At 31.6% G+C, this 27,623-nt stretch overlaps 3 protein-coding genes across 3 annotated transcripts; 2 read left to right on the top strand and 1 right to left on the bottom strand.

Moving 5' to 3' along the window:
- Positions 1 to 1,418: 1,418 nt before the first annotated feature.
- On the bottom strand, positions 1,419 to 4,366 carry LOC136973903 (cholinesterase-like). Its single transcript, XM_067268676.1, has 2 exons — positions 2,955 to 4,366; positions 1,419 to 1,662 (listed from the first exon to the last, which is right to left on the bottom strand). Exons 1-2 carry the CDS (start codon positions 4,262 to 4,264, stop codon positions 1,488 to 1,490), a joined length of 1,485 nt encoding a protein of 494 aa, XP_067124777.1. The 5' UTR covers positions 4,265 to 4,366; the 3' UTR covers positions 1,419 to 1,487.
- Positions 4,367 to 20,122: 15,756 nt separating this feature from the next.
- On the top strand, positions 20,123 to 20,908 carry LOC136973902 (uncharacterized). The gene is made up of 2 exons (XM_067268675.1): positions 20,123 to 20,533; positions 20,867 to 20,908. Exons 1-2 carry the CDS (start codon positions 20,123 to 20,125, stop codon positions 20,906 to 20,908), a joined length of 453 nt encoding a protein of 150 aa, XP_067124776.1.
- Positions 20,909 to 25,335: 4,427 nt separating this feature from the next.
- On the top strand, positions 25,336 to 26,556 carry LOC136973900 (uncharacterized). Its single transcript, XM_067268674.1, has one exon. The coding sequence runs from the start codon at positions 25,336 to 25,338 to the stop codon at positions 26,554 to 26,556; it is 1,221 nt and encodes a 406-aa protein (XP_067124775.1).
- The last annotated feature ends 1,067 nt before the right edge of the window (positions 26,557 to 27,623 follow it).

The raw sequence follows: 27,623 nt of genomic DNA, 5'->3' as shown, positions 1-27,623 counted from the left end.
AATTTCAAATAACAGGTAGGTCTAGTAGAATCGATATATACGCCAAGTATTTAGATCACACGTTCTTTATTTGAATTCGGAATAGAAGTGTTAATTTAAATTTTCTATATTATAGCAGAGGAAGCGAAGAAAAAATGGAAGGTACAAAGGAATAGATATATGAGAGGAAAAGTTAATAAAATTAGCACTGTTAGTGGCAGTGGTGTTTCCTATTCGGCCAGAATTTTTACTTATGTGTGTTCTGGCATAAAAGCGTAAAACAGAAACTGAACTGAAAGCTGATTTCTGATTCAGTTTTCTGCCACACAATTTTACGCATGTGTGTTCTTGCCCTAAGTCTGATAAACACGCCAAACGATATGCCAAATTCTTGGGCTATGTAAAGGTTTAATTAGATATTAAAAATTAATTAATTTGACTAGAGGTAAGCAATAATGCTTCCATCTCGTATTAAATTTAATAATTATAAATAATTAATTTTTTAATTTAGACATTTCTAAAATTTAATTTAGAATTGGTCATTAAATTTAATACGAGATGGAAGCATTATTGCTTACCTCTAGTCAAATTAATTAATTTTTAATATCTAATTAAACCTTTACATAGCCCAAGAATTTGGCGTATCGTTTGGCCAGTATATTATATAACAGGCTATGGTTATTGATGTTTATACGTAATATGTGTAAACATATGATTAGAAAACTGTGTGATCACGAGCGACAATAAGATACTAGCGGAACGAGTGCTAAACTTGTGGAGCATGCGCACAATCCGGGACTTCACCTCTTCTTGTCACTCGTTAAGCGAGGTTACACTGTATAATAAAAATTACCGTTTAAATAAAAGATGCGGATCTTGCGTATTTCTCAAACACTATGTGGTCCTATGCTGTCAAGTTGTGGCCACCCCTACAATAATTCGTGATTTCATATTCGAATATACATGAAACTAAAAACTACTCAAAGAAATATAATATCCATGAAACTACACTGGCCAATAAAATTGCTTTACCAGGAAAGAAAAAAAAAATAGTAGAATCATGTTCATTGTATACATACAGTGTGATCTTAACGAAGACATAATTAAATTTATAAGTTTAAAGCAACCAGTATTTGGCACATATCTTGCAAATTTCTCCTTTATTGCAAAATTTGCATGATATGCTGCCTTCATGATGTAACAATTTTAATGGCCAGCAGTGTATATAAATATTTCGAAAAAATAACAAACATTTAAACAAATTACGTACTGTATTCTTTTTTCATCTTCGCCTGAAGACACTGAAGTATTCTCCAAAATGCCCAGCGGTTTAAGACAGACTCATCAAAAAGCTCCGGACGTTATGAGAAAAGGGCAGAAAGTACCCAAATACATATATCCGAATACTTCATCATGCTGCTCACTTGGATTAGATCCCGTGATCACAGGGTGTTAGACGTTAACAAAACGATTGTTTTATAACGTAGATATAAACAAAAAATATGTCATCAATGCATGTACATTTTATTTGTATATTTTCTGAGAAACTCTTTCCAAAATTCGCATTTTTCATTCACTACTGCATTTGTAGGATGAATGTTACCAAGAGTGAGAGAAAGGGAATTACGTTGTTTCTTATCGAACGGTTTCCATTCAAACTCCATTCCTTCGTACATCGGTTTCCTGGTGAATAAAATATTTTTTCAAAATATTATGTTAACTTTTCTGTTGAAGAGATGTTTAAGCATATCTACTATATAAAACTGAAAAACTGGGCAGCTCTATCGCGGTATGCCGAAAATAGCCACTAGGGCTGCCCCTAACTTTTATTTAAATTAATTTATGTTAACAATATACAGTATATTATTTTAAATTTATTTTATACTTTCACAGTATAATACTCAGTATATTATTATTTCTATTTGTAATTTAGTATGCCCCGATGCCTACATCGGGCCTTTCGACTTTTTTTTAACTCTTTCCGCCCTGTGGGCACTAAGAGGCCTTTTACTAAGGCCAAATCATGGGTTCGACCACGCCCACAATGGGGCGACCGGGTGTTGAAGGACAGGGCCGAACATATCCGAACGGACCACCCCACGAAAAATTCCTGGAGATTATTCGAACCGTTCGGATTCGATCCCAGGTCCCCAAGAGCGGTAAGCTGCCACCCTCACCGCTCGGCCATCCGGCCGTCGAAGGGCCGTTCTACTTGATTACTATATAAAACTGAAAAACTGGGCAATCTCTGTCACGGTATGCTGAAAACGGCCAATAGGGGCGCCCCTAGCTATTATTTAAATTAAAAATAAATTAAGTTTTTTGCATAACAATATTAAATTAATATTGTTATGCAAAAAACTTAATTTATTTTTAATTTAAATAATAGCTAGGGGACGCCCCTATTGGCCGTTTTCAGCATACCGTGAAAAGACCGCATTTATTGTTAATATGCGGTCTTTTGCGTTTTTGACTGCGTTTTAGTAGGGTATGCCATATGAAATTCAGTATATTATTATTTTTATTTGCAATATGAATTTTTTTATTATTTATATCGCGGAATGACACCCCTGCTGCTAGAATGCCCAGTAGGCGGCGTCCCGAGTTACTAGTTTAATAATATACCTAATAATACAGTATTATAAAAACATTTCTTTTAACGTGAAACATCTAAACTGACATGTCTTATTTAAAATATTATAAAATATTGATGATAAAAGAACCTATTGACATCTTACTTTAAATAAATTTATAGAAACATTGAGAAAGGAAAGTCTGAGATGAATAACCATTTTCCCGGGTCATAAGTATTACAAAAAAAAGTAATAAAAAGTAAGGCTGTTATATATAATATATAGATATTACGCAATTTATATTGCATATAGATTAAACCACTTTGTTCATTTAAGTGTTGCACAAGAATATCATATGAGTTTTTCCATATTAGGAACATACATCATACAACTAAAGCTTACCCTGTTTTGGCGAACGACGTCCAAAGCTGTATGATTCTCTTGCTAAACAATACTTCCTCTTCGGTGAAATCATTCTGTTTTAATAATGGTCTTCCAAATACGAAATGCAATTCTTCGGTGTGTATAACTCCCATCCATTTTCTAAACAAAGATTTTCTTCGAGTGTGATTAAACTTATAAACGTAGACTGTGTGATCGTACTGAGAAAGTCTTTCGACTAAATGTGATATGGGGCATGAAAATGATGCGTCACCTACAGCTTTGATTGTTTGTTTTAGAATTTCTGAATAGTCATTTTCTGCAACATTTCCTAAATATTCCTTTACAATACGATCAAGATATTGACCGGTTACTTTGTAAGCTCTACTCATAATATCTTTCGCCTCTGCTTTTGATAAAATTGGATGGTTTTCTGCTGCTAAGAATGGATTCAGTGCAATAATGAAGGGAGTGCCTTCATCCTTTACACTGCCCATTAATATCTCGACATCATGAAATTTACCGGCGTCAATATCGTAAAATGGATCGTCAGATAGAAACGGAGGACCGACTTGTGGATGATAATATAGTAATATTTGTAGTCGTGTGATCAATTGTTTTTCAGCTGCAACGATTTCATATGCACTCTTTTCTCTCATACATGTTAATATATCAGATACGTTACAGCCTACTTCCTGTGAAAGCTTAACTGTATTATCTCTATTAAATGTAATATTCACTGCAAAATATTCTTGATAATTGCTCCCGCTTTGCAAAATCGCTCTTTTGAATAAGCCTTTAGTCAGGGGAGAGATCATGTGATGAGCGATGGAGATCGCTCCAGCACTCTGGCCGAAAACAGTTATCAAATTCTTGTCACCTCCGAAACTTTCGATATTTTGATGCACCCATTTAAGGGCCATTACTTGATCTAACATGCCCATATTTCCTCGTTCATCTTCATCATTAAAACTTGCGAAACCTAACGCAGCAACACGATAATTGAATGTAACTACGATGACGTTTCCCACTGCCGCAATTACAGCGCCGTCATACAGATTCATATTGGCAGATCCCATGTTAAATGATCCTCCATATATCCAAACCATGGTAGCAAATGCATTTCTATCTTGCTTTGAGCTAGGTACCCAAATATTGAGATAGAGGCAATCTTCACTGCGATCTTTAGGATTGCGATCGATCCATTCTAACATCGGGAAAGGCGGGTTTTGCATGCATGAAGGAGATCTTCGTGTTGCATTATATATGATATTTGATTTAATGGTTAAAGTTTGAGGTTGTCGAAATCTTAATTCATTTACTGGAGGCATTGCATAAGGAATCCCATAAAAAGCGTATAAAGTTTTGTTTAACACTTTTATTGTTTTTCCTGCAAAGTTTCCACATACAGGGTTATTATTGCTTTGTTTGATGAATTGAAATGCAATGAATAGTCCAAATGTAGCTTTTAGTATTGTGTAAATATTCATTTGTATTTCTGAAATATAGTTAAATATAATAAATAAAATTAAATAGTTTTTATAATTTGAAAATTTTAAAAATTGTCTTTTGTTTATTATTTACTTATTATTATTTTTTAAATAAATTTTGTTAATTTCGTTATGCAGACTCTAATTAACAAGTTTTACAAAGAAAAATGGAGAGAGATAACGGAGCCTTTAGTAAGAGGAAACAAACAATGTCAATTTTTATTAGATTCATCAAATAGGAAAACCACCTAATTTATAAATTAGACTTAAAACTTATAAACCTAGTGCAAATTTTAAGTCACGGGAATTTTCTTAATTTATAATTACGAAAAATTGTCTCCACTTTCGGAAACAAAAAGAAATCTTTAAAATTTTACTTTATAATATTTATGTATAGTTATTGCTTACCTGCATATGACGCTATACAACGAGAGCAATTGCTAAGTCTTCTATTCTATTGTAACTATAATTTACTCTATACTAAAGGAAAGGAATTACTGGTAGAATAACTCGATCGACTCAACCAATAGCTGTGCAGCTATCTCAGACATTAATTTGTATAACACTAAACAATAATAATGAAGGGTACGTAAAATTTCATTTGTGTAATTTACTTTAAAGTGGCAATATTTATTAACGGCTATAATTGATAATCGTCCGTTATTCAATGATTTAAAATGGAATATTTTTTGGCTGATGCAATTTTATATAAGCTCCTTAAGGCGTGTCGGGTTAGGGGGCCTTCAGCTCTGATAGATCTAAGTTCAAATGACAACATGCAATGTGCAGAGATTTCGTATTGAATGTTACGTCAAGTCTGTCTGATAATTCCTATACCAACCAGAGTAATAGTAGTCAGCACTAATTACAGGTCATGGTTTCGCGCCTCATTGACGATTGGTCACGGTTTTTCGCGTTTTCTTTGTGTTTTTTATTTAAATAGAAATTAGTTTTAAACTGAAAGGTTTGACGAGAGTCCGAGAGTGTGTCATGGTGCTATTTGTGCAAATACTCGAAATGTCGCGTTTCGTTAATTTTATCAATTCAGTTCAATTGTCCCCCATCCTGCCACTCGGATTTTGAACCTGGACGATCAGCCAATAAGATATGAAAAATATAGCTCTTAGAGCCCAAAAAGTCAGAAAGAGAAAAAATGAAAAAAAAAATTATACTGGAAAATAAATTTTGTAATTTATTTGTCTTAATTGAAGAAAACAGCAAAATTTTAATTTACTGCGAATAAATTATTTATGTACAAATATTTATTAATTGTCATTGTATTAATGTCATTGTATTGACTGTAATATCGACTGCATTATCAGGCCAGTATAGAAGGAAAATTATATAAAGTAAATTATTTATTGATAACGATAATTATAATAAAATTATCAAGTTCAATTTTTGAAAAAGCCACAATTGACTATAGACCTCTGTTAATATTTAAATATATATCGAATTAAAATCCAATTTTACATCGATATTTTTTTACTTTTATTCTTTAAATTAATAAACATTAATTCAATTAGCCTTATTTAAATATTAAAATCGATTATAAATTTGTTATTACTTAAACCATTTTGAATTATAATTATTACTCTTCTGAAATTTTATGGCATTTAGTTACAGCTATGAACTTACTTGAATCGAACTTAAGATCATGTGATAGAATGTTAAAGAATTTGAAGCCACTCGTAATCAACAACGAGGAAACACCGAAAAATATAAAAATTAAATGGAATTTTTTTGGTTTGTATTATTTCCTCTTGGCATGGACACAAGATATTTGCAATAATTCTAAGTTTCCTTATTATATGATAGTTAAGTAGAAAGAAATTCTAATAAACCTATTTAAAACTATTTTTATACATTAAAAGAATTCAATACAACAAAATAAATATGTATTTAAATTTAATATCGTTATATTATAAAGTGTTCACTTCTAGAACAGTTCTTGCATCTTTGGATGGTACACCCTTGGTTGAAGAACTATCATTGTTCGGGATACTAACACTTTTTTGCTTTAAACACTATTTCCTAACCTTTGCTCAAGATAAAACAGCGTTTGTTTATAGAATATATCTTTTCACAATATAAACGATTGTACTCAATTTAAAATTTGTTCTATAAAATTTTCCTTGTGTACTTAAGTGATTATTTTCTCGAAACCGTTACTTTATAATATTAGTAAATATTCGAAATTGGACAATTTATATAGGCCTTCGAGGAAAATGTATTTTAAAATTTTTAAATAATAATTTTCATTTTTTTATAAACACTTGAAATAATATTGTAAATAAAGATAAATAAATTTCTGTTATTATATTCTCAAGGAAAAATAATGAACTTAAAATGATTGTTTTCTTTCTATTCAACTCACGTATAAAAATGACGAAATAACTTTTTTTAATGGCAAACACTAGAGTAAGTGAGCGATTAGTTATTGTGACATCGTCACAATACCGGATTGCAATTTTTAATCATATTTTTAATTTATTTAATTTAAAATATATTCTCTCCTCTTCAAATTAGCAATGGCTTGCCCCTGTACATCATACTTTGTCTTTAACGATAGTCATATCGGTCGTCTAATAACTGCCTTTAGGGGATAAGGTTTGAATTAAAATTATATGATTTCCGGTTCGCATGGGAATTTCTTCTATACTTAATCTAAGCTTCCTGCTCCTTCGGTTTATATCTGATCACAATTGTCATTTACCTAACTTCTTTCTACAGATTAAAGAAAGACAGACGGACAAACATTCAGATGAACAAACGGACAGAGAAGAGTGAGAATTTATAGGTCTACAATTCTTTCAAATTTCAGCCTAAATATTGGCATTTCAATACAATTGTTTAAAAGAAATTTTAATACATTTAAATTGTAAATATATTAAATAAGCACTAGATTATTTAAAAATTATTCATTTATTAAATGATTATACCTTTTCCATAAGAACAACAGTACTTTCATGTAGGCATTATTGTATTGTTTGTGTTGAATAAAAGATATTTAGACATCACATGACAATTATATTAACTTTTTCTAAACTTTTCCTTCGGAAATTTCCTGGTAATGTCGAGTGTATCCTCAAATGAAAACGACGCACATGAAACAAAATAAAAAAATTTCGTTAACAAAGGCTTTTTGACAATTAGTAATAATAAAAAGTACTTATAACTTCATATTCATCATTTTTGATTGTAAAAACGTATATTTTGACGTCACGTATGTCATTCCATTCGTATAATTAATTTAACTTTCAAAAATTATCGTAAGTCGTAATAATTCATTATTACGCCAATTATTCACCTTAAATTAGTAGTGGCTTGCACCTGTATATCATAGTTTGTTTTTAACAATAAAGTCGTGCCGATCATCTATCCAATACCTTTCAGGAAAAATTATTTGAATTGAAGTAACGTGACTTACGATTTGACCCTGAAGTTCCTTTATAGTTAATCGGAGCCTACTGTGACTAAGGTTTCTAAGTCCTGTCTCCTCTTTTATTTCTCTTACTTCGTTCTGGAGATTGAGGGAAGACAGACAGCCTGACAGACCACAGTGGGAAATTTGTAGGTCTACAATTTTTTCAAACTGAAGTTCAATAACGAGAATTATATTCGTCAAAAATTCTGCCTACATTATAACAAATTTAAAGGTTTATGGTTTATTTTATTTATTAGATGTTTAGATTTTTTAAAACGGATCTACCATTATGAGAATTTCTTCACTAATTTTACGTGATAATTTTACGTGATAATAACAGATCAATTATTGATTTTCGAGGTTATTTATTTTAATTTAAGTGGTTATGAAAAATATTTAAAATTTTTATTATGATATCTGATATTCGTTATTGTCGTGAACGAAGTTAGATAGATGAAAGACAAGACAAGATATGGAAACCATAGATGTAGGAGGCCCCCTGTAGAAGGGCAAGCCACTATTAATTTGAGGTGGGCGCACTTTATAGTAAAGAAACACATACATAAAATATTACGTAATTTACAGACACTTTACCCAAATAAATAAACTGACGAGAAATTTAATCGGAAATGCTTCATATAAATACAAGTTTTTCTTATGATTTTAAGAGATTCTTTAAATTTAATTGTTTTAACATTATTTAAGTTGCATGTGTTATAAGAAATAAAAAATAAATTTGTGTTTGCTAAATTTCTGGAAATTCAAGAGTTACGTGCAACGCAACATATGGGAAATCTGTCAAGGGGGAAGTACTCCAGGACGATTTTTATACAAAACTAGTCCGAATTTAGGTGTTTCACGCGTGAGAAAACCTAAAGGAACTCCACGTGACCAGCATGTCGGTGAGAATCGAACCCTCGACCAGCCATCAGCGTTAGTTGATTTTATCCATTCGAATTCCTGAGATTCAAGAGGAAATAAGATCCGATGTTTTCTATGTAATTTACAGTCTAGAAATGGATTTATGCTATTTTACTTTTACTCGTAGTTCGTTTATGCTATAAACAATTAAAAGTAATCAACTCTTGTGCTTGAAACACGTTTAGAAAAACGATCGATGTTTATAAAACTTTAAAATAAAATAAACAAACTATCGAAATAAATTTTAAAAAAGAGAAATAAATATGTTTTTATATACATTCAACGTCTACTAACGATATAATCATTTCTTGTGCTTCAAACACATTTAAAGACGGAATTGGTGTTTTTGCGTTTAGAAGAATTTTAAAATAACATAAACAAACCTGCGAAGTATATTTTAGAATAGAGAAATAAATATATTTTTATATTAATTCGACGTCTACCAGCGATATTTTTCTAGGAATTCCCAGTCTTTTTTGTGTTGTGTAATAGCTTATTCTAATTATGCCACCTTTGGATAAGATATAAATTATAACTCGATATCAATAATGGTTAGATGACTCATTGATGAGAAGTTGCAAATTAGGAAATTATATTTTAAAGTAAAAATAAATAGAAGACAAATATATATATATATATATATATATATATATATATACACAAGTAAAATAAAATTAATTGATAAAATTATTGGGTAATTGAGTGTCATTGCACTTCATTTGCTTTTTTTCCCCTGTATTCTCGATACTAAAACCACCGGTTGTACCTTGCACACTTACAGTAAGAATTTTAAAAAATCGAAGTGGAAAAATACCTACAACATTACAATAATAATATATTCACTCCATATTTACTTCATTAAATAGCCGTATAATGCGTAGTTTATTAATTAAACTTAGTGCAAAACAAGTATAGAATATGTATGAGTTGAAGAAATGTTCTTGAATGAAGAAGTTCTTGATGTTTATGTATGATGTCTTTAACTTTACTTCGGAGTAAGAGTTCGCTCAAACTTAGGCTAAGTCTGGCTACGTCTTTAGACAGATTAATTTATCGTTTTCCTATAATAATGAATGTTAATGGAAGTATAATAAGAAAGAACATTAGTTGTCCAAAAACTAATAACACAGACAACGAATGAATTAAAGTACACATAAGTACCTTTGTGTCCGAACCGTTTTCTTTCTTCTTTTCGAAAAATACAGCTAATTCTAGTACTGTAGTCATTGTTATAGAAGCAAAAAACAGTGTACATTAAATTATTAACAAATAGATTTGCATATTGTCAATTATTTTGCACTCGCCTTCATAACTACTCTTTATGAAATGCAATGAAATTTTTTTTTTTCAGTATACTAAATTGCAAAGCGACATATAAGTAGAGCAGTGGCGTGCCGTCATCGGAAGCGGTGGAAGCGCCGCTTCCACCTTCCAATGACTTTTCATTGTAGTTTCTAAAATATAAATTTTCATATTTTAACGTACTTTGAATTAATTAAAATTAATATTTTATTGTAACTGAATTATGTAACTTATTACAAATTTCTATACTACATGTGAAAGAAAACGATAAGATTGCTATTGTATATTCGAATATCAGTGGCGGAATGGAAGCGCTTACGAGAAAGCTTCCACGGAGAGAATAACTGAATAGTGTAAAGCAGCCAGAGGGCATTGGCGCATGCGCTTTACAGAGCACCAACCTCACCCAGTTTAGTTGGTGGAAGCTACACACGTGTAACGCTTTCAACGATTCTATCCTTTAGCCACTGGGTAGGGAGCTACCTGACTAAGTGAATTGTTTAAGATTTAAAAAGTAAAGAATATTCAATGTTATTTTTATGTACGTTTTTTTGCAAAGTTATATTTAATTATAATTTTCTTTTAATTATACTTTAATTATATTGACAGATTTTCAGACATAAAATCTTTGGAATTTTTATCACTTTTAGATGTTAATAATTTTAATATTATGAAAAACAATTTTTTCAAAAGTGTTTTAAATCTACAAATAAAGTAAATTTTATGGAAAATTTTTTGATTTATCTAAATTACGTAGTGAATCGCAATTCGTATCTTAACTATAGGCCTATTGACACGTAACTCTTAGACATAAAAAGTATTATAATTAATAACGATCCAAACAAATACGTACTAAAAGAATTATATGACTTAATATCATTAATATTTACGGTATCATCTACCGGTGGATCTGCTGAGCACTGTTTTTCGACCACGAAGCAAATTCATACATTAGCTAGGAACACTCGGTCAGAGGGAAAATTGTCGTCACTAGCGTTGCTTTTGATAGAAAAAGAGCTTTCAAATACGTTGATGGAGTCGACGACCAGCGACTTTTATGATAAAGTAATTAACGACTTTGGGAAAAAATCGCCGAATAGAGTTAGTTTATAAAAATTAAAAAAACAAGTTTTTCTATTACTGTTTGTATTTTATCAATTTGTATTATGTATGTATTATTTGTATTTTGGAACTAAAATACATAAATTGTTTATTTTTGTCATTTCCAGTATTTGTTTAAAACTTTTATGGAAATGTGATGTACCGGACAGGTCTGACCCGTCACGAAAGACCCGAAAATACGGTTAATTTAGAGAAAAATTTACTAGTTCAAAAAAAACATAGGTAAAAGTCGTTTGTAGTCGGACACCCATTGTTTATATCAAACTGCCAAGCAGAAATCATAAATCGCGGAAGGAAGTCGTCCTATAATCGGTGGAAGATCGAATTCATCTTTGATTTTGACTTTTCTCGCGCACCAGGTAAGAGTCTCGTTACGCTTAGTGATGAGGGACCAACCACTCAGGAAGCGTGATTGAGGGAAAATGACCAATCAAAATGGATGAAAGAGAGAACGGAGATTGATATAATCTCCCCGACAATCGAGGACACCGGCACTCGGTTAACGTTCCGAATAACCAAAACGCTGTGTGTCAACGCGCAAAAAAATAAAGTTTTTCGTCTCAATAGACGAGAAACTGTTTTTTGTTTTTTTTTTGCCAACCTGTAACCCGTGCCACTTCGATCTTAGACCGTGTCCCCGACGCCAGCAGAGGAAATCAGGCGACGGTCCCGTGCCCTACAGACTTGTCAACGCCACTGTCCCGGGGCCACCTACGATCGACCATCAAAGAACCACATCGACGCCCAAGATGTCCGAACGTCTGATTGTCCTAAAGCAAACTATTCTGTACATAGTATATGTTTATTTCCTGTTTCTTTTTTGTCTGTTTTTGTCAGGTACTGTACGTCTCTTCCTCCACCACGCACGTACGAATAGACCCTATGCCATCCCTGACACGCAATTAAGTGATTGCCCCTGGAAGTCGGCTTCGTACAGAAACAGAGCTTCCCCATCATCAAATGTCACGGCACGCCACTGAAGTAGAGTAATACGATAATAACTGACGTAGCGGCATCTTAATCAGAAATAGAACATACGATATTTATATGCAGATTAATATAACTGAAAATCGTAACAAAAGCATACATCCACCGAAATATTTCTATAGCATGGCAGTATATAGAGAACAAAAGTCCTAAAATAGTTCTTTTATGTGTTTTTCCGTGATATGCAACTGCATTCATTACAAAAATCCCATCCGTACACTTTTGCCGAATTAATTATCGGCGCTATTATATACCCTATGCACAATTTATTGGACATTTTCTACAGTTTAAACCCGCTTGCTGCAATATTTGAGTAATTGAATATCCCAATCTCTTAACGTTGTTAATAGTTATTCGTTTCCTGCTTTATGCATGATTTATAATGCTTTTAAAATTATTGTGTTATTGAATTACTCTTGCTTGAATATTTTAAGTGGTAATTATTATAATTGATCCTGAGTACGATACTTCACAATAAAGTCAACATTCATAAAATTTATTGACTTTGTTAATTGACTAGACATATTAGAATGTGAAAACTACAATTTATTATTAATTTATTCAATTATTCATTAAATTTATTATTCACTTATTTATTGAATTACATAAATTGCATGAAATGCTGGTTATTATGTGGTTTCATTTTCTGATAAACGGTCATTTTAGTGATTGGTATTATTATAACATGGCGGTAAGGTTAGAAAATTGAATAAAAATAAAAAGGCTGTATTTAAAAGGTTTTTGTGTCGAGGTTTGATTGTAGAGGTTTGAGTTCAGTTAAAAAGGAAGAAGGTATTATTATAATTGAACTATTATTATAATAGTACTACTGTATTTTTATTAAAGGCACTTTTCTCTAATGCACATATTAACCAACGTTTTTTATCTATTTTATTATTTTGTTATTTTAGATTGTATATACATCACTGTAATTTATTCTTTGGGTTCAAATATTTCAATATTCCAAATAATTTTGTATTTTAAATGTGTTCTTAACTGTTCTATACAACAGAGAACAGTTATCAATATTCCTTGACTTTTAAAAACTGGAAGATAGCCTATAGAACAGGTTGAAAACGTTTGTTACGATTAATAAATAATTTCCAATGAGACAAGGAGATTTTTCGTAGGTTAAAAAGCATCTAGCTGAATATCAATTAAGTACATTATGTTATAATAAAGTGTTTATATTGTTGCAACAGATTGTATAAATTATGTGGTAAGTATATTCTCGTGAATGTCGCGTTTATAAAAACATTATTGGACTTCAATTTGAAAAAATTGTAGACCTATAAATTTCTACTGTTGTCATGTGTCTTTCTACTGTTGCATATGTTTTCTGTCTGTCCTTCTTCAAAAGCGTTAGATACATGAAAGCTGGGAATAAACGTAGAAAGCTTAGGGTCAGGAGGCTTCGATTAACTAACTATATAGGAATTTCTTCTATTTCTATGTCCTTACTCTTATCAATTTCGGTGTATATTATTGTATACTAGGACCTGGTTTATTAATAGTAATTATTATACTGGTGTGGTTTCTGATTAGCAAATACAGAAAATCTTAGTCGAAAAGACAAAACAGAATATCTTTGAAATAACAGGAAAAATAAAATATATATATTTTTCACTAATATCTCCTAGTTGCTAATCAGAAACCATACTAGTATAATAAGTCCTATTAATAAACAACGTCCACGTAGGCAAAGATACTAACAAAAACTAATAAGATCATCTGATGCTAAGTGGAATTTGCGCTATTTCAATTTCAATATTTTCCCCAGAAATGCGTTAGATAGAAGACAAGCGCAATTGTATTGCTAATAGAAGAATATCATGTACAGGAGCAAGCAACTATTAATTTGAAGTGGAAAAAAAATATTTTAAATTAAATAAATTTCAAAATATGATTAAAATTTGCAACCCGTTATTGTGAGGATAATAAATAATTGCGCTTAAATATAATTTATTATATCTGTTACAAAACACTGAAATTTCTATCATTTTTAATACAAATTCCAAACAATGGTGAACAATATCGATAAATAGTGATTAAAAAATAAATTCGTTCAAGATGTTTCCTCATACTTCATGTTTCCAATGTCCATAAACTTCTGTACTAAGCAAAATAATTCCACAGATTGTTTCCTCCTTTAATTAGCATACTTAGTATAGCTTACAAATACCAATGTTAATAGACGACAGTTATTGTGTGAACAGACAGTAACGACAGTTATTATTATGTGAACAGATAATGATTTAGCATGACTCATACCTTCCATCATAAGACTATCCTGTTGTGTTAGACTATGAGTATGACTTTACTTGACATTTAAAGATTGTTGTTTTCTTCTTTTCCAGGTTAAAATATTCAATTATTGTTGTCAACTATCAAAACTAATTAAATATGAATGAAGTTTGTACAAGTTGCTTCTTACTACCATATAGAAGAATGGCGCTAATTTACGGATTGCAACCGTTTAAATCATCTAACTGCCAAAAAACTGACTGTCGTATTTCGGAGTGCACCCTATACAAAACCATCTATATTGGGATTATTGAAATCATTTTATGGGGATTTACCGTTCTGCTGATTTGGCAAGCAATTCCAGGTTTGAATGATAATGCAATTTGCATGGGATGGTATGACTTATTCAAAGATAACAGTATAGTTGTGAAAATTTCATTTCCGATTATTGTCGGTTCTTACGCTTTTTTCTTTACTTTCTTGAAACACGAAAAAGTAGTTTTACTAAAAAATTTAAAAAACAAATTTTTTTTTCGAATGATCGATGGTAAAGGAAATATTTCAATGCAAAATACTTGTAATCTGGTGTGCGTACTTACTTTGATCGCTTCAGTTTGGTTTCAAATTTTGAATGGGATCTTGTATTTTCCATCTTTACGAAAATCACAAAAATATGAAGGCGAAGCTCTTTTCTGTAGCATCCAAGTCGGATTAGCTCTTGACTTTCTCCTCGGAGGGATGTTCTATGGACTACTGATGATGGCAATTATAGTATTTATTTCTGGAAAAGAATTTGAAAATCTCGTGCAAGAACTTTCTTTAATTAAGAAAAATGACTTGGACATAAAACTGAAATTGGATCAATTCATGAAGAATCACGAAGAACTGTGGATATTCGTGGAACAATTTAACGGAAACTTAAATTTTATATTAGCATTTATTTATTTTGAAGCGATATACACAACTTGTTTGTTTTATTACGCATTTCTGTTTGTAGACATGAGCAATGTGCTTACATGCGCAATATTAGCTTTAGATGTTGTCTGCACCTTCGCTTGCATCATTTTAGGCTGCTTTTTATGCTGTTTCGTATTTACGGTAAATCTAAATATCGTGAAATAGTTCTGTTATTGCTTTCCTGTTGTACCCTGCATAATTGTTTTTGTTTTTAGATGCAGAACGCCTTTCAAGATATTCGTGTCTTTACACAATATAACATAGATTTGGAGGATAAACTAAAAGTAAGTGTTACAGTTAGAAATAATATTATTTGTATTATTTATTAGAAGAACATTTATGTTTATTTTTTCATCAGATTCTTGATTTTATGAAAAGATTTGGTAAGTGTCCATTGAGACTGTCACTGTGTGACGTGTATCCAGTTGACAGGAAAATTCCTTTAAAGGTAAATTTTCTCACTGCTGAAATAACCTTACGCGGATTGTTTTTTCTTTATTTTTTATTTTCTAAAAAATATCTTAAATGATTAAATATTATTTACGTCAAAATGAACATATCAAAAATCAACAAAGATATTATTGTATATGAATTATATTATGATGAATAGTAATTTACTGATTGGCTTTCTTATTCATAACAATATTTTTGCATATTTCAGATGGCCAGTACATTGTATTCCATTTTTTCTTACTTGTTGAGAATAAAGCGAATTTCCGAGGGTAAAAAGAGATATCGCTAAGTTTTTACAATTCTATGTAAAGGTGTTTAATACAGTAATTTTTAATGCTCAGCAATTTGTTAAATTACAATGAATGCTTATCTTGTCGAAAGTGTTTGTATTGTCTATTGTTATTGGTTCGTCTATCATATTTTTCAATTTTTGTAATTTCGAACTCAGTGCCATATTTTTCTGATGACAAAATTTTGTACTAATGTTTCTTCTTTATAAATCACACATAATTCTACGTTTCGAAAATTCTTACACCAAATTTAGATTAGTTTTAATTATTATGCCTTTGTGTCCTTTACCATAACTTCAATTTATTTTTGTATACTAGTACATTTATCAATTAACAGGACTTATTATACTGGAAAATTATGGATGCAGATATTTAGTCTTACAGATCAGAAATAATATATATATATATATATTTTTCAGGCTTATTCAGGTGAACTAAATAAAAAATATTATTTCTGATCTGTAAGACTAAATATCTGCATCCATAATTTTCCAGTATAATAAGTCCTGTTAATTGATAAATGTACTAGTATACAAAGATAAACTTAAGTTAGATTAGTTTTGTTTAATGGGTGAATCGCTATAAAGCTCAGTACTTTAACTGTTGTGATGTCACAATTATTCTACTTTAATTTCTTTTTCTATTTCACCCGGAGAGGGCTTTGTTTATTAATCTCATGATTGGAAGTCGAGTTGTGAGGAAGTGGGACTGATACATCTGATATTAATCAGCTATTGAAAAGTTTTCAGATTTGTTGCTAGAATTCGATTTCGTGATTCCAGTTTGATAAGTTTCACGCTTTATCTTTCTCGACAGTTATGTTGTAAGGGGTTTTTTGATATTCTTTATGGATTAGTTACGTCCGTAATAAGGCATTGAAACACGTAGCGAGAAATATCTTGTGAAAAATTCATGTATTCAATATCCTACCTTAACTCGAAACCAAACCTTCCAGTAATAGATTGGTGATTTATATAATTCAATTTTTTATTTATGATTAGCACTTTTACCACATCGCAAGCAGGCATACTGTTTATTTTATATTAACTGAACCATTCACTCTTAATTGGTATTATAAGTAGTAATACTTAACTATTAAAATGGTAACTTAGGTGTAAAAATCCAGTTTTTAAGGATTGCCCTGAAGAACTCGGCTTCTACTGTACTATTTTAAATGCGATTTTTTGCGTTTTTGACTGCGTTTTAGTAGGCTATTCCATGAAATGCACATTAATAAGAGATTTTTGGAAATTCAACTCTCCGAGTGAAAAGGAGGAGAAAGTTAGTTTTAGTCAATATAAAGTGTAAATAATAGAGAAGGAAAGTAAATAGTGACACATGTAGTATACATTTTGGAAATTAATAAATATTTTAATCATTTTCACTCTTCGGGTAACCCAAAAATAATAAATCAAAAATAAACAAATTCGAACGAATATTTGAATTCGTTCCAAATCCGAGAAATGCGAAATATAATGTTCTAAACAGGTTTTCTAAGATTTTTGAATTTAAAATTAATCATTTTAAAAATTATCAAGTAAGTTAATTCGCCATTATAATAAGAATTAACTTACTTGTCTGAGCAACGCCGGGCTCATCTGCTAGTATCTATATCAATTTATTTCATTGAATGATATCATCTGTATTACGTTACGCTGCTCGTGTATGGGCAGTTACTTATTACAATAAAGTGGAATTTGTCTTGCTTTATATCTTCAAAAAAATTTTTGTTATATCATAAAATTCTAGATTACATATTGCCTTTGGCGAATGGTGTTTCTAGAATGTCGATGATAATAATAAAAGTAGTTGTTTCTTTCTGGATGAGACTTCAAATTAAGAGAAAAAGTTATGTTAAAGTAGCGTATAACAAATTGTAAACTGTACAAACTGTTCAACGATCTATCATTTCATATATAGGCCTAATAATTGGCCGTTGGCGTTAAAAAATCTGTTAGATTTCTCACTTTCTATGGTTGTCTCAAAATTCTCATTTGAACAAAGTTATCAAACGTTAATTATAAGAGTGTATTGTGAAAAAACATACAAGAAAATTGGTGTTTGTTGAAAAAGAACAAGCGCTTTCAGTTATATCGTATTATTAAAAGAAGTATGTGTGAGGGTTATTTGTATATGGACATAAATTACTATGAATGACGATTAATTCTGCAACTAAGACGTGGTCAAAATTATATTTTGAAATATAAAAGTAAATTAATAATAGACTCCGAGAGAATTTGTAGTAATTGTAATATGAAATTTGAGAACGTGTTTTTTCATTGTGTGACAATTGAAACAACCGGAAAATTTTATTTAAGATTTAAATATTGGAAAAATATGATTAGTTTAACGCATTTTTTCAAAAAATGATTATTATTGTATATTTTATTTTTTATTATCTTGCCCTAAATTATTACATTAATTTGTTATCTTTATATATATGTAATACTTTAATAACTTACTTTTAATATATATGTAATACTTTAACTCCCTTGTACCGGACTAAGATCCATACAATAAAAAATTGAATCGGATAAAACGTAATGTTTTAGTACAACTATGATATAAGATCAATTCCAAATCGTAAAACGAATATTTTGGAATAGCAGACATGTTGACTGCTTTCAACGGTTATACAATTTTTCAAGTTTTACATAAACTTGAAAAATCATTTTTGAGATTGATTAAGAGGAAATCACATCCACCCCTTTGCAAATTATACAGTGATAAATGTATTTATTTGAACTAGTAAATGATTATACACTATACTCGAATAAAATGCTCAGAGTTTTAAAACATTACTACTCAGACACCTTATACCTCTGAGAAATTATTAATTTAATTATGCAAACGTTTTCCACTTGTTCCACAGGTCATCTTCAAGCAATTTCTTACTTCTGGAATGTTATCTCGTGCAGGTTCGAATATATATGCGCACGATATTTCAAAATTTTTTAAAAAAACCATTGGAACATTCCATGTAAAATATAAAATATAAACAATAATAAAAACATTAATAAAATTGATTAAATAAACATATTGATCGTTACACACGGGTGTTACCAAATTAACGTCCCTTAAATTATTATTTAGCGGATCAATATGTTTATTTAATCAATTTTTATTATTGTTTATATTTTATATTTTACATGGATTCAACTAGAGAATCAAATAAATGTACAAGACCGCAGTGTGCTTGTGGATATCAACGCGGGTGTTACCAAATTAACGGACAAACTACAACATAAATTAAGAATGAAGTATAAGAAAAAATTTAGTTGGTTATGTGCCAAGCAAATAAAGAAGATTACAAAGGAAAAGCCAGTTCCGTATATATTATGGCACCAGATATCGATTCCACCGGATATTAAAAGCGTACTAGAAAAAGGCCCCAACTATGCCCTGGACAATACCAAGGACTGGAAAAACACCATGGCAGAAATTGAAAGAGGAATCAGAGGCATGGAAGAAGGGAACAAAGACTATTTTCGTTGGAAAACAACCCTTAAGAGCATGAACCAAAGACCAAGGCAAACAGAGGTGAAACAAATTAAGCGCACGAAACGGTGGTTGGCCGACAACAACTTAATATTGACACGAGCAGACAAAAGCAAACATTTAGTAATAATGGATAAGCGACATTATGTCAACACACTGGAAGAATATATAAGAAATACAGAATGCGAAAGGGTGGATCAAAATATAATTGATAACTTAGGGCCGTATTCTGGTCACTTATCTCTCGTCTCTTCTTTCACCGACGAATGACGTCAAAGCGAGAGACGAAATTCGTCTCTCATACAAAGTGGCGATTCTGGTCGTTCGTAACGATCTCGTCTTTGTCGTTGACGTCACGATTCTATTCGGTTGATTATACATGTTCGGGTTATCTGCGCGCGCAACGCGGTATAGAATTTTAACCAATGAAATTGTACAATTTTCGAAAGTGCAGAATACGAAGATATAGAGCACGTGGTATGGCACGAGGTAATCAAGATGTCTCGACTTATATTATCATCGGAACAAATGGAAATTTTGGTAACCGAGTTGCAAAAGCGGCCATATTTAGCTAAAGGAAAATTGGACGGAAATATTTCCAAAAATACTTTACGAGATGGATGGCAAGAAATTAGTGATAAAGTGAACTGTCTAGTTGATGGTCCACTGATCGAAGTGGAACAATTAAAAAAAAGATGGAGTCAGTGGCGTTCCCGAACGAAAAGTAAAGCGGCTGCTTTAAGGAAAGATATACTTAGAACAGGTGGAGGGAAAAGAAGTACTCCACCATTAACAGATCTTGAAGAAAAGGTGTTGTCATTAATTGGGAACGAAGAATTTGGATTGGAAGAAGAAAATTTATACGAGCTTGGAGCTTGCACTACAAGTTCCGTTGGACCTTTACATAATGTAAGTAATACCTTTTTATTTATAAATTCATTTTTTATATATTAAATATAGTCTATATATATATATATACAGGGTGGGCCAGCGAAAACGAAACGGCAGAGTGTTCGTGTTCGTCCAAGCAAAGCGCTCGGACAGGTCGATTTTTTGCTCGAGGGGACATCTTTTGCAATAAAGTTTTTTGCGATTCTGAATATTAACTAAACAAACATTTATTTTGGAAAAAGTAACACAAACTATTAACAAACATAAAAAAACCTTTTAAGCTAGACTGCAAATGCAAGGGGAAAAAATTTATTATAAAATTAAGGCTGATAATGTGTTATCTGTTTGCAGATGTTCTTTTTTGTAGTGTTCACATTAAGCTTGACCACTTAGTGATTCAATCAGAATTTAAGATTATTATTTGTTTATTGTGAATTTTGTACAACGTAATCGTTATGACTTACACAATTGCTGAAAGGATGGAAATAGTAACTCTTTATTTCAGAAATGGCAAGAATGCTCATCTTACTGCAAATTTATTTAATCAACACTATCCAAACAAACATTGTAACGCAAAATACGTTCTGGAGTTGGTTCAAAAGTTTCAGTTAATGGGTTCTGTGGCTAACAAAAGACGCGACCCCGGACGTGAACGTCCAGTAAGAAACGAAGCGACAGAGATTGGGATTTTGGGGCAAGTTGCTGCGGACCCAACTTTAAGTACAAGGAAGCTGGAGGCTGTGACTAGCATTAGCAGAACAACTATTCGCCGGATCCTCAAAGCTCACAACTTTCATCCGTACAAAATTAATTTAGTTCACCAATTAAATGAAGATGATTTTGATCGGCGACAGCAATTTTGTGAAATTATGACAGAAAGGTTAAGAATTGACGTGGATTATCTTTTCAACATTTGTTTTTCCGACGAGTGCACGTTTTTTTTAAACTCAACGGTTAATCGTCACAATTGTCGATATTGGTCAGATAATAACCCAAGCATATTTCATGAAGTTCATAGCCAAACTCCACAAAAGTTAAATGTGTGGGCCGGAATCTTTGGAGATCGACTACTTGGCCCCATTTTCCTAGACAGTAATCAAACGGGAGAAAGTTATTTAGATTTACTCGAAAATGTTGTACATCCATTACTTGTTGATATCGTCGAACTTGACGACCGATACTTAGAAGACCGCCTTACTTTCCAACAAGATGGAGCCCCCCCGCATTGTGCAAGATCAGTTATAGAGTTTTTGAACACGGCTTTTTCTGGGCATTGGATCGGACGTAGAGGTCCTTTAGAATGGCCGGCTAGATCCCCAGATCTTAGTCCTCTTGATTTTTTTCTTTGGGGACATTTAAAAAGTAAGATCTATGCAACCGAACCAAGATCTCTTGAAGAATTACGACAAAGAATTATAGATGAGTGTTGTCAAATAACACCCGAAACTTTCCGAAGTGTAAGAAACCGTTTTGAGCAAAATTTGTATTATTGTATGGAGGTTAGTGGTGCTCAATTCGAACATTTATTGAATACTTGATAACTCTTTCTTATGTTTGTTACTTTATTTGAAATAAATGTTTGTTTAGTTAATACAAAATAAACGAGTTTTTTTAAAATTTTTTGTTGTCTGTTGCATTCAGAATCGCAAAAACTTTATTGCAAAAGATGTCCCCTCGAGCAAAAAATCGACCTGTCCGAGCGCTTTGCTTGGACGAACACGAACACTCTGCCGTTTCGTTTTCGCTGGCCCACCCTGTATATTTATATTTATATATCGTAGATACAGAATATAGTTTCCGAAGGAAATGATGTGGAACCACATCGTGAAATAGTTGAGAGGGAAGATCTTGAATCTGCAAGTAAGTTATTTATTATGTCAAGTAATTATACTTCTTGACTTCAAGTTTATTTAGTTTTAAAATTAAATGTTTTAATCTTCCCGTTGTAATGCCAGATTCTGGATGTCGTCGTCGTCACCGATCTTCAAATGAAGATACTGTAACTTCATTTATAGAGCAATCTGTATCTAATCAAAATTCATTATTAACAAGGTAAACCTTATAATCTTTTTGGAATTTATTTTACTTTGAGGTTGACTTCATTGATTAAAATATTAATATAGTTAGATAAAAATATTAAAACATTTCTCTTTGATTAAATGCTTTGTCGAGTTTCATTAAAAGTATCTAGTCACATTTATGTGTATATATATATATATATATACATTTTCTTTATGTAGGCTTTTATCTATAGATGAAAACTTAGCAGAAAATAATGAACTAATAAGACAACAAAATAATATAATGGAAGAGAAAAATATGATTCTCAAAGAAATCTTGCAAACTCTGCAAAGGGTATTTATTTTACATAATTGTTTAACATTTTAATACTTTTTAAAAAATTTATTGAGTAAACAATATTTTTATATTTACATGCGTGTCTTTTTTTTCAGTTTGCGTGATGTGTTCGTACTGCTAGCCAATTTAAACAATTTTGTCTGTCTCTTTTTTTATTTTATAATGTACTTAGAGAAATGAAATAAATAATAAATAAATATTTCTAAATAATAACTTAGTGTGTTTACTTATTTATTTAGTCTCTAAAGAATAAAGACTGGAAACAAAATTAATTCACTTTTTTCATTCATGTTTATTTTAACAGAATCTCTGTAATATTAACTGTTGCCTGACATTTACAGCATTCTGATTTGCAGAATGTTCCATTTCATTTATGCTATCATCATCATCATCATTTCCGCAGATTTCTTCTGTAGGAATGTTAAATGCTACACAAATGTTATGTAAAATAGCACAAGCCATCACTATTTTTGCTGATTTTTCTGGAACATATTGTAATCCTCCAGCTGACTTCAAGTCAAGGCATCTGAATCTAATAATTAAAAATAATAATTTTAATATTTAATTTTGTAAAATTAGTAAATTGTTAGTAAGAAAAATGTGAGAATTTCTCATACCTCTGCTTTAAAACACCAAAACATCTTTCAATGGTGTTTCTGGCTTTTCTGTGAGCTGCATTGTAATTTAATTCTGCAGCTGCTGATGGATTACCTACAGGTGTAAGCAGCCATGTTTCTAAAGGATAAGCACTGTCTCCTGTAAACATAATTTAGAGAATGGTATTTACTTTTTCATACCAAATTAATAAGAAAATAATGTCTTTACATTTTTGTTTTAGTTTGGAATTACATGACACCGAAATATTTCAAAAGACAATATGTCTGTGAAATATATGCTTACCAAGCAACCATAATCCTCTTCCTATTACTCCATCTTCAAAGTTTTCCCGCAGAGTTTCGCCAGATAAAAGCATCATGCATGCGCCCCGGATACAATTGGTTAATATTCAAAATTCTCAACTGAGAATCACACACCTAAAAGCATAATTTTAGTCTTATTACAATTGAATAATAGTTGTTTATATCTTGTATTCAAGTGATATTGATAGTGAAATGAGTGATTTGACATAGAAATTTAAAGATACCACTTTATTAAAGACATTAATTTTATTTATAGTTAGATGGTTAATTTGTATAAATACTTACAACTTGAACATTAATAGAATGAAATCCTTTTCTATTGATAAATGATTCTTCATTATATTTGGAGGCTGGAGGTGCCTTGATTGCAATATGAGTGCAATCAATAGCTCCTGCAATAAGTAAAGAAATAGTAAAAATCATCATATAATTAAATAAGAAACTTTATCATTTTATACACTAATTTTAAAATTATAAATTGTAACAGCTATTTAAAAAAATAAAAGTAATTACATACTATATTATATTCTAATGAACAAATAAAAACAATTTACTCACCCACAACTCCTGGCATTTGACTGATGATAAAAAATCCAGAGGACACATCCAATTGTTGTTCTCTACTCCTAGGAAAAGAAATTTTGTGTCCCAATCGGCGGATGATACTGTTGACTACAGATGGCATAATTCGGGACACTGTCGACTGGGCAACTTTAAGTTGGCAGTGATCACCGACATTTCTTTGAAATCCACCAGAAGCAAAAAATTGTAAGGTTATCAATAACTAAACTTCTGGTGGAATTACGGTCCGTGACTTTCTCCGGACTAAATCATCCCGCAATTCGTTGCACAGCCACGCGGTAGCTTCTTTCATTAGACGAAATCTTGAACGAAATTCATCATCATCTAAATCAAAAGCGTTATCTCTATCGCGAAATACTCTTTCTCGAGATAGGGAACGTTTTGTGATACGATCGTATAGCACGAGTAGCATGGAGTCGTCCATATTGGATATAACGAAATCGAGGCGAAAGACGAAAGACCGGCTGAAAGACAGCTATCCGCTCGTCTCTGATAAAAGAGAGAAGCGAAGAGAGAAAAAGTTGTCCAGAATCGCGTTTAGAGAGACGCGACGATCTCTCGAGACGTAAACAAATGATTAGCCAATCAGCGACCGGCTTGGGAAAGACGAGAGACGAGAGACGATGACCAGAATAGGGCCCCAGAATAGGGCCCCTAGACAGGAAGGTCAAAAAATTACAGAAATCACCAATCACCAAAATACTTCCATTTCTCAAAGGAACAAGTGTAACAGGCCCAAGTGTACCGAGACTCTTCGGATTCGCTAAAACGCATAAAGATAAAAAGCAGATTAGACCAGTGGTTGAAAAGCACAAAGGACCAACTTACAAACTAGAAAAGAACCTACATAGATATTTGTCCGAGCACATTGAGAATAACCAATATGTCACAAAGAACCCGTTGAACGTGGTTAACGAGCTCCAAAACATATCTTTAGTAGAAGAAGAAATTGCTTCAGTTATGGATTTCGAAAATCTATATCCATCAATTAAACTGGATGCATGTTTTCAAGCTTTGGTGGACACCCTCAGCACGTTAGACCCAAGGGTAACAGCCTACCCCGAAGACATGAAACTACTGGCTGACCTAATATGTTACCATTCAGTGTTCGCTTTCGATGGCAAGATTTATAAGCAAAAGAAAGGTGTGCCCATGGGCAGCCCAATGTCTGGGCTACTTTGTGAATTGGTGATACGTAAGTTGGAGCAAACTACTATTAGAACATTTAAAGATGATATCGTTTTATACAAACGATACGTCGACGACATACTAATTGTATGGAAAAAAGACGAAAAGATACAACATTTTTTGAATGCGATGAATTCGAATAACCATGGCCTGATGCTAAAACTGGAACAGCTCAGCACAACAGAAGTACATTTTTTGGATATCAGTGTTACATTTAAAGAAGGTTCCTTATCTACGAAAGTATATATCAAACCCACGCATGACCCACTATACATTCCCTCCACATCAAACGATCCGCCCACTTACAAACTATCGGCGTTTAGGGCCATTATTAGAAGAGCATTTGCCTATTGCTCCAACGTGTATGACAGAATACAAGAGTTGAATAGAATTAGAACCATTGCAACAACCCTAGGATTTAAAAAGTCAATAGTCGAAAACCTAATAAACTCTTACATAACACCTAATAAAAAGAAACCGAAAGGGAATGCAAACGGGGAAATAACTAAATTCACGTACAGAGAAGGATTGTCCACGATAATGAAGGAAATAGCCAAATGTAAGAATGCAAAGCTGATTTATAAGCGCGCACCCACCATCTGCAGTGCCCTCAGGAACGACGAAGATAGCACAAAAGCGGATGAATGCTATGGGGTCTATAAAATCCCATACGAAAATGATCAATTGGACCTGAATAAAGAATACATAGGAGTCACTAACAGAGGCTTAAACAAAAGACTAAAAGAACATATGTATGACATCAGTAAAGGGCACTGCACTACCACCTTATCAAAAATGGCACAAACTGAGGGATCAGTAATTAATTGGAATGAAGCCAAAGTTATCCAACAAGTACGCTCACCATCGTTAGCATTAACCATGGAAAAATTTGAAATATACAAATCAGGGACAACAGGTAGATGTTTGAACTATAAAGACGCAACGAATTTGCCAACTGCGTGGAAATTCATGATTGACAAACACCCCATTTAATCAAGCATACAGCATATCCTCATCCCGTATAAAAATATAGATATATATTATGTTAGTTTACGTCCCTTAAATTATTATTTAGCGGATCAATATGTTTATTTAATCAATTTTATTAATGTTTTTATTATTGTTTATATTTTATATTTTACATGGAATGTTCCAACGGTTTTTTTAAAAAATTTTGAAATATCGTGCGCATATATATTCGAACCTGCACGAGATAACATTCCAGAAGTAAGAAATTGCTTGAAGATGACCTGTGGAACAAGTGGAAAACGTTTGCATAATTAAATTAATAATTTCTCAGAGGTATAAGGTGTCTGAGTAGTAATGATTATACACTACTTAAATAAAGCTCTATCTTTATCACTGATACGTCTGCATTATTTCTTTTGATGAAAAATGTAAAACATAATTGACTTGAAAATAATTTTCATGTTGAAAAAAGTCCTATCTGATTTTTCATAAATGATTTCCTCTGTAAATACATTACGAAAATTAATACGCTTTCAGTGTTTTTGGAATAAAAAAGGTGCATGTGTGTTTTAACTTACCATGTATTAAACTCGTTAACCATAATTTGAATATTTTCAATAAGATTTGTATATTCAGAAAAGTTTATAAACTTATTGTTATTTTCATTATTATTTTATTATAATGACTACTTTTTCAGCATTAACATTTGTTCTAAGAGCAAATAACATTCTTTCTGCAAAGACTATTTACTGATGTACGGAATGTTTTTTGTACGAAAGTGATTTTAAATTATGGTTTTTAAAATCGGTCATTATGTAGTGTTTGGCATTGTGAATTTTTCTTTAAATTGCCACGAAGCAAAAGTGTATAATCTAAATTTAATACTTGCGAATTTTTATTTTTTTGCATCTTTTTCATAGTTTGTATACAAAACTTTGTATAATTCTGCTTTTTGGATACAGCTACAGAGTGCTCTGAATAAAAAATTGTTATTTGTGGCCACTCTGTATTGTTTGCTATTGGCTTTATGGAGGCAACAGTGAATATTGTTCTTATTATTACGATTGGATAAGGAAAATAATGCTAATTAA

The sequence above is a fragment of the Centruroides vittatus genome, unplaced genomic scaffold (genome assembly GCF_030686945.1).
Source record: "Centruroides vittatus isolate TY-2023 unplaced genomic scaffold, ASM3068694v2 contig_3291, whole genome shotgun sequence".
Classification (NCBI taxonomy): domain Eukaryota; kingdom Metazoa; phylum Arthropoda; class Arachnida; order Scorpiones; family Buthidae; genus Centruroides; species Centruroides vittatus.
This window is presented reverse-complemented; position numbering and strand designations above follow the sequence as displayed.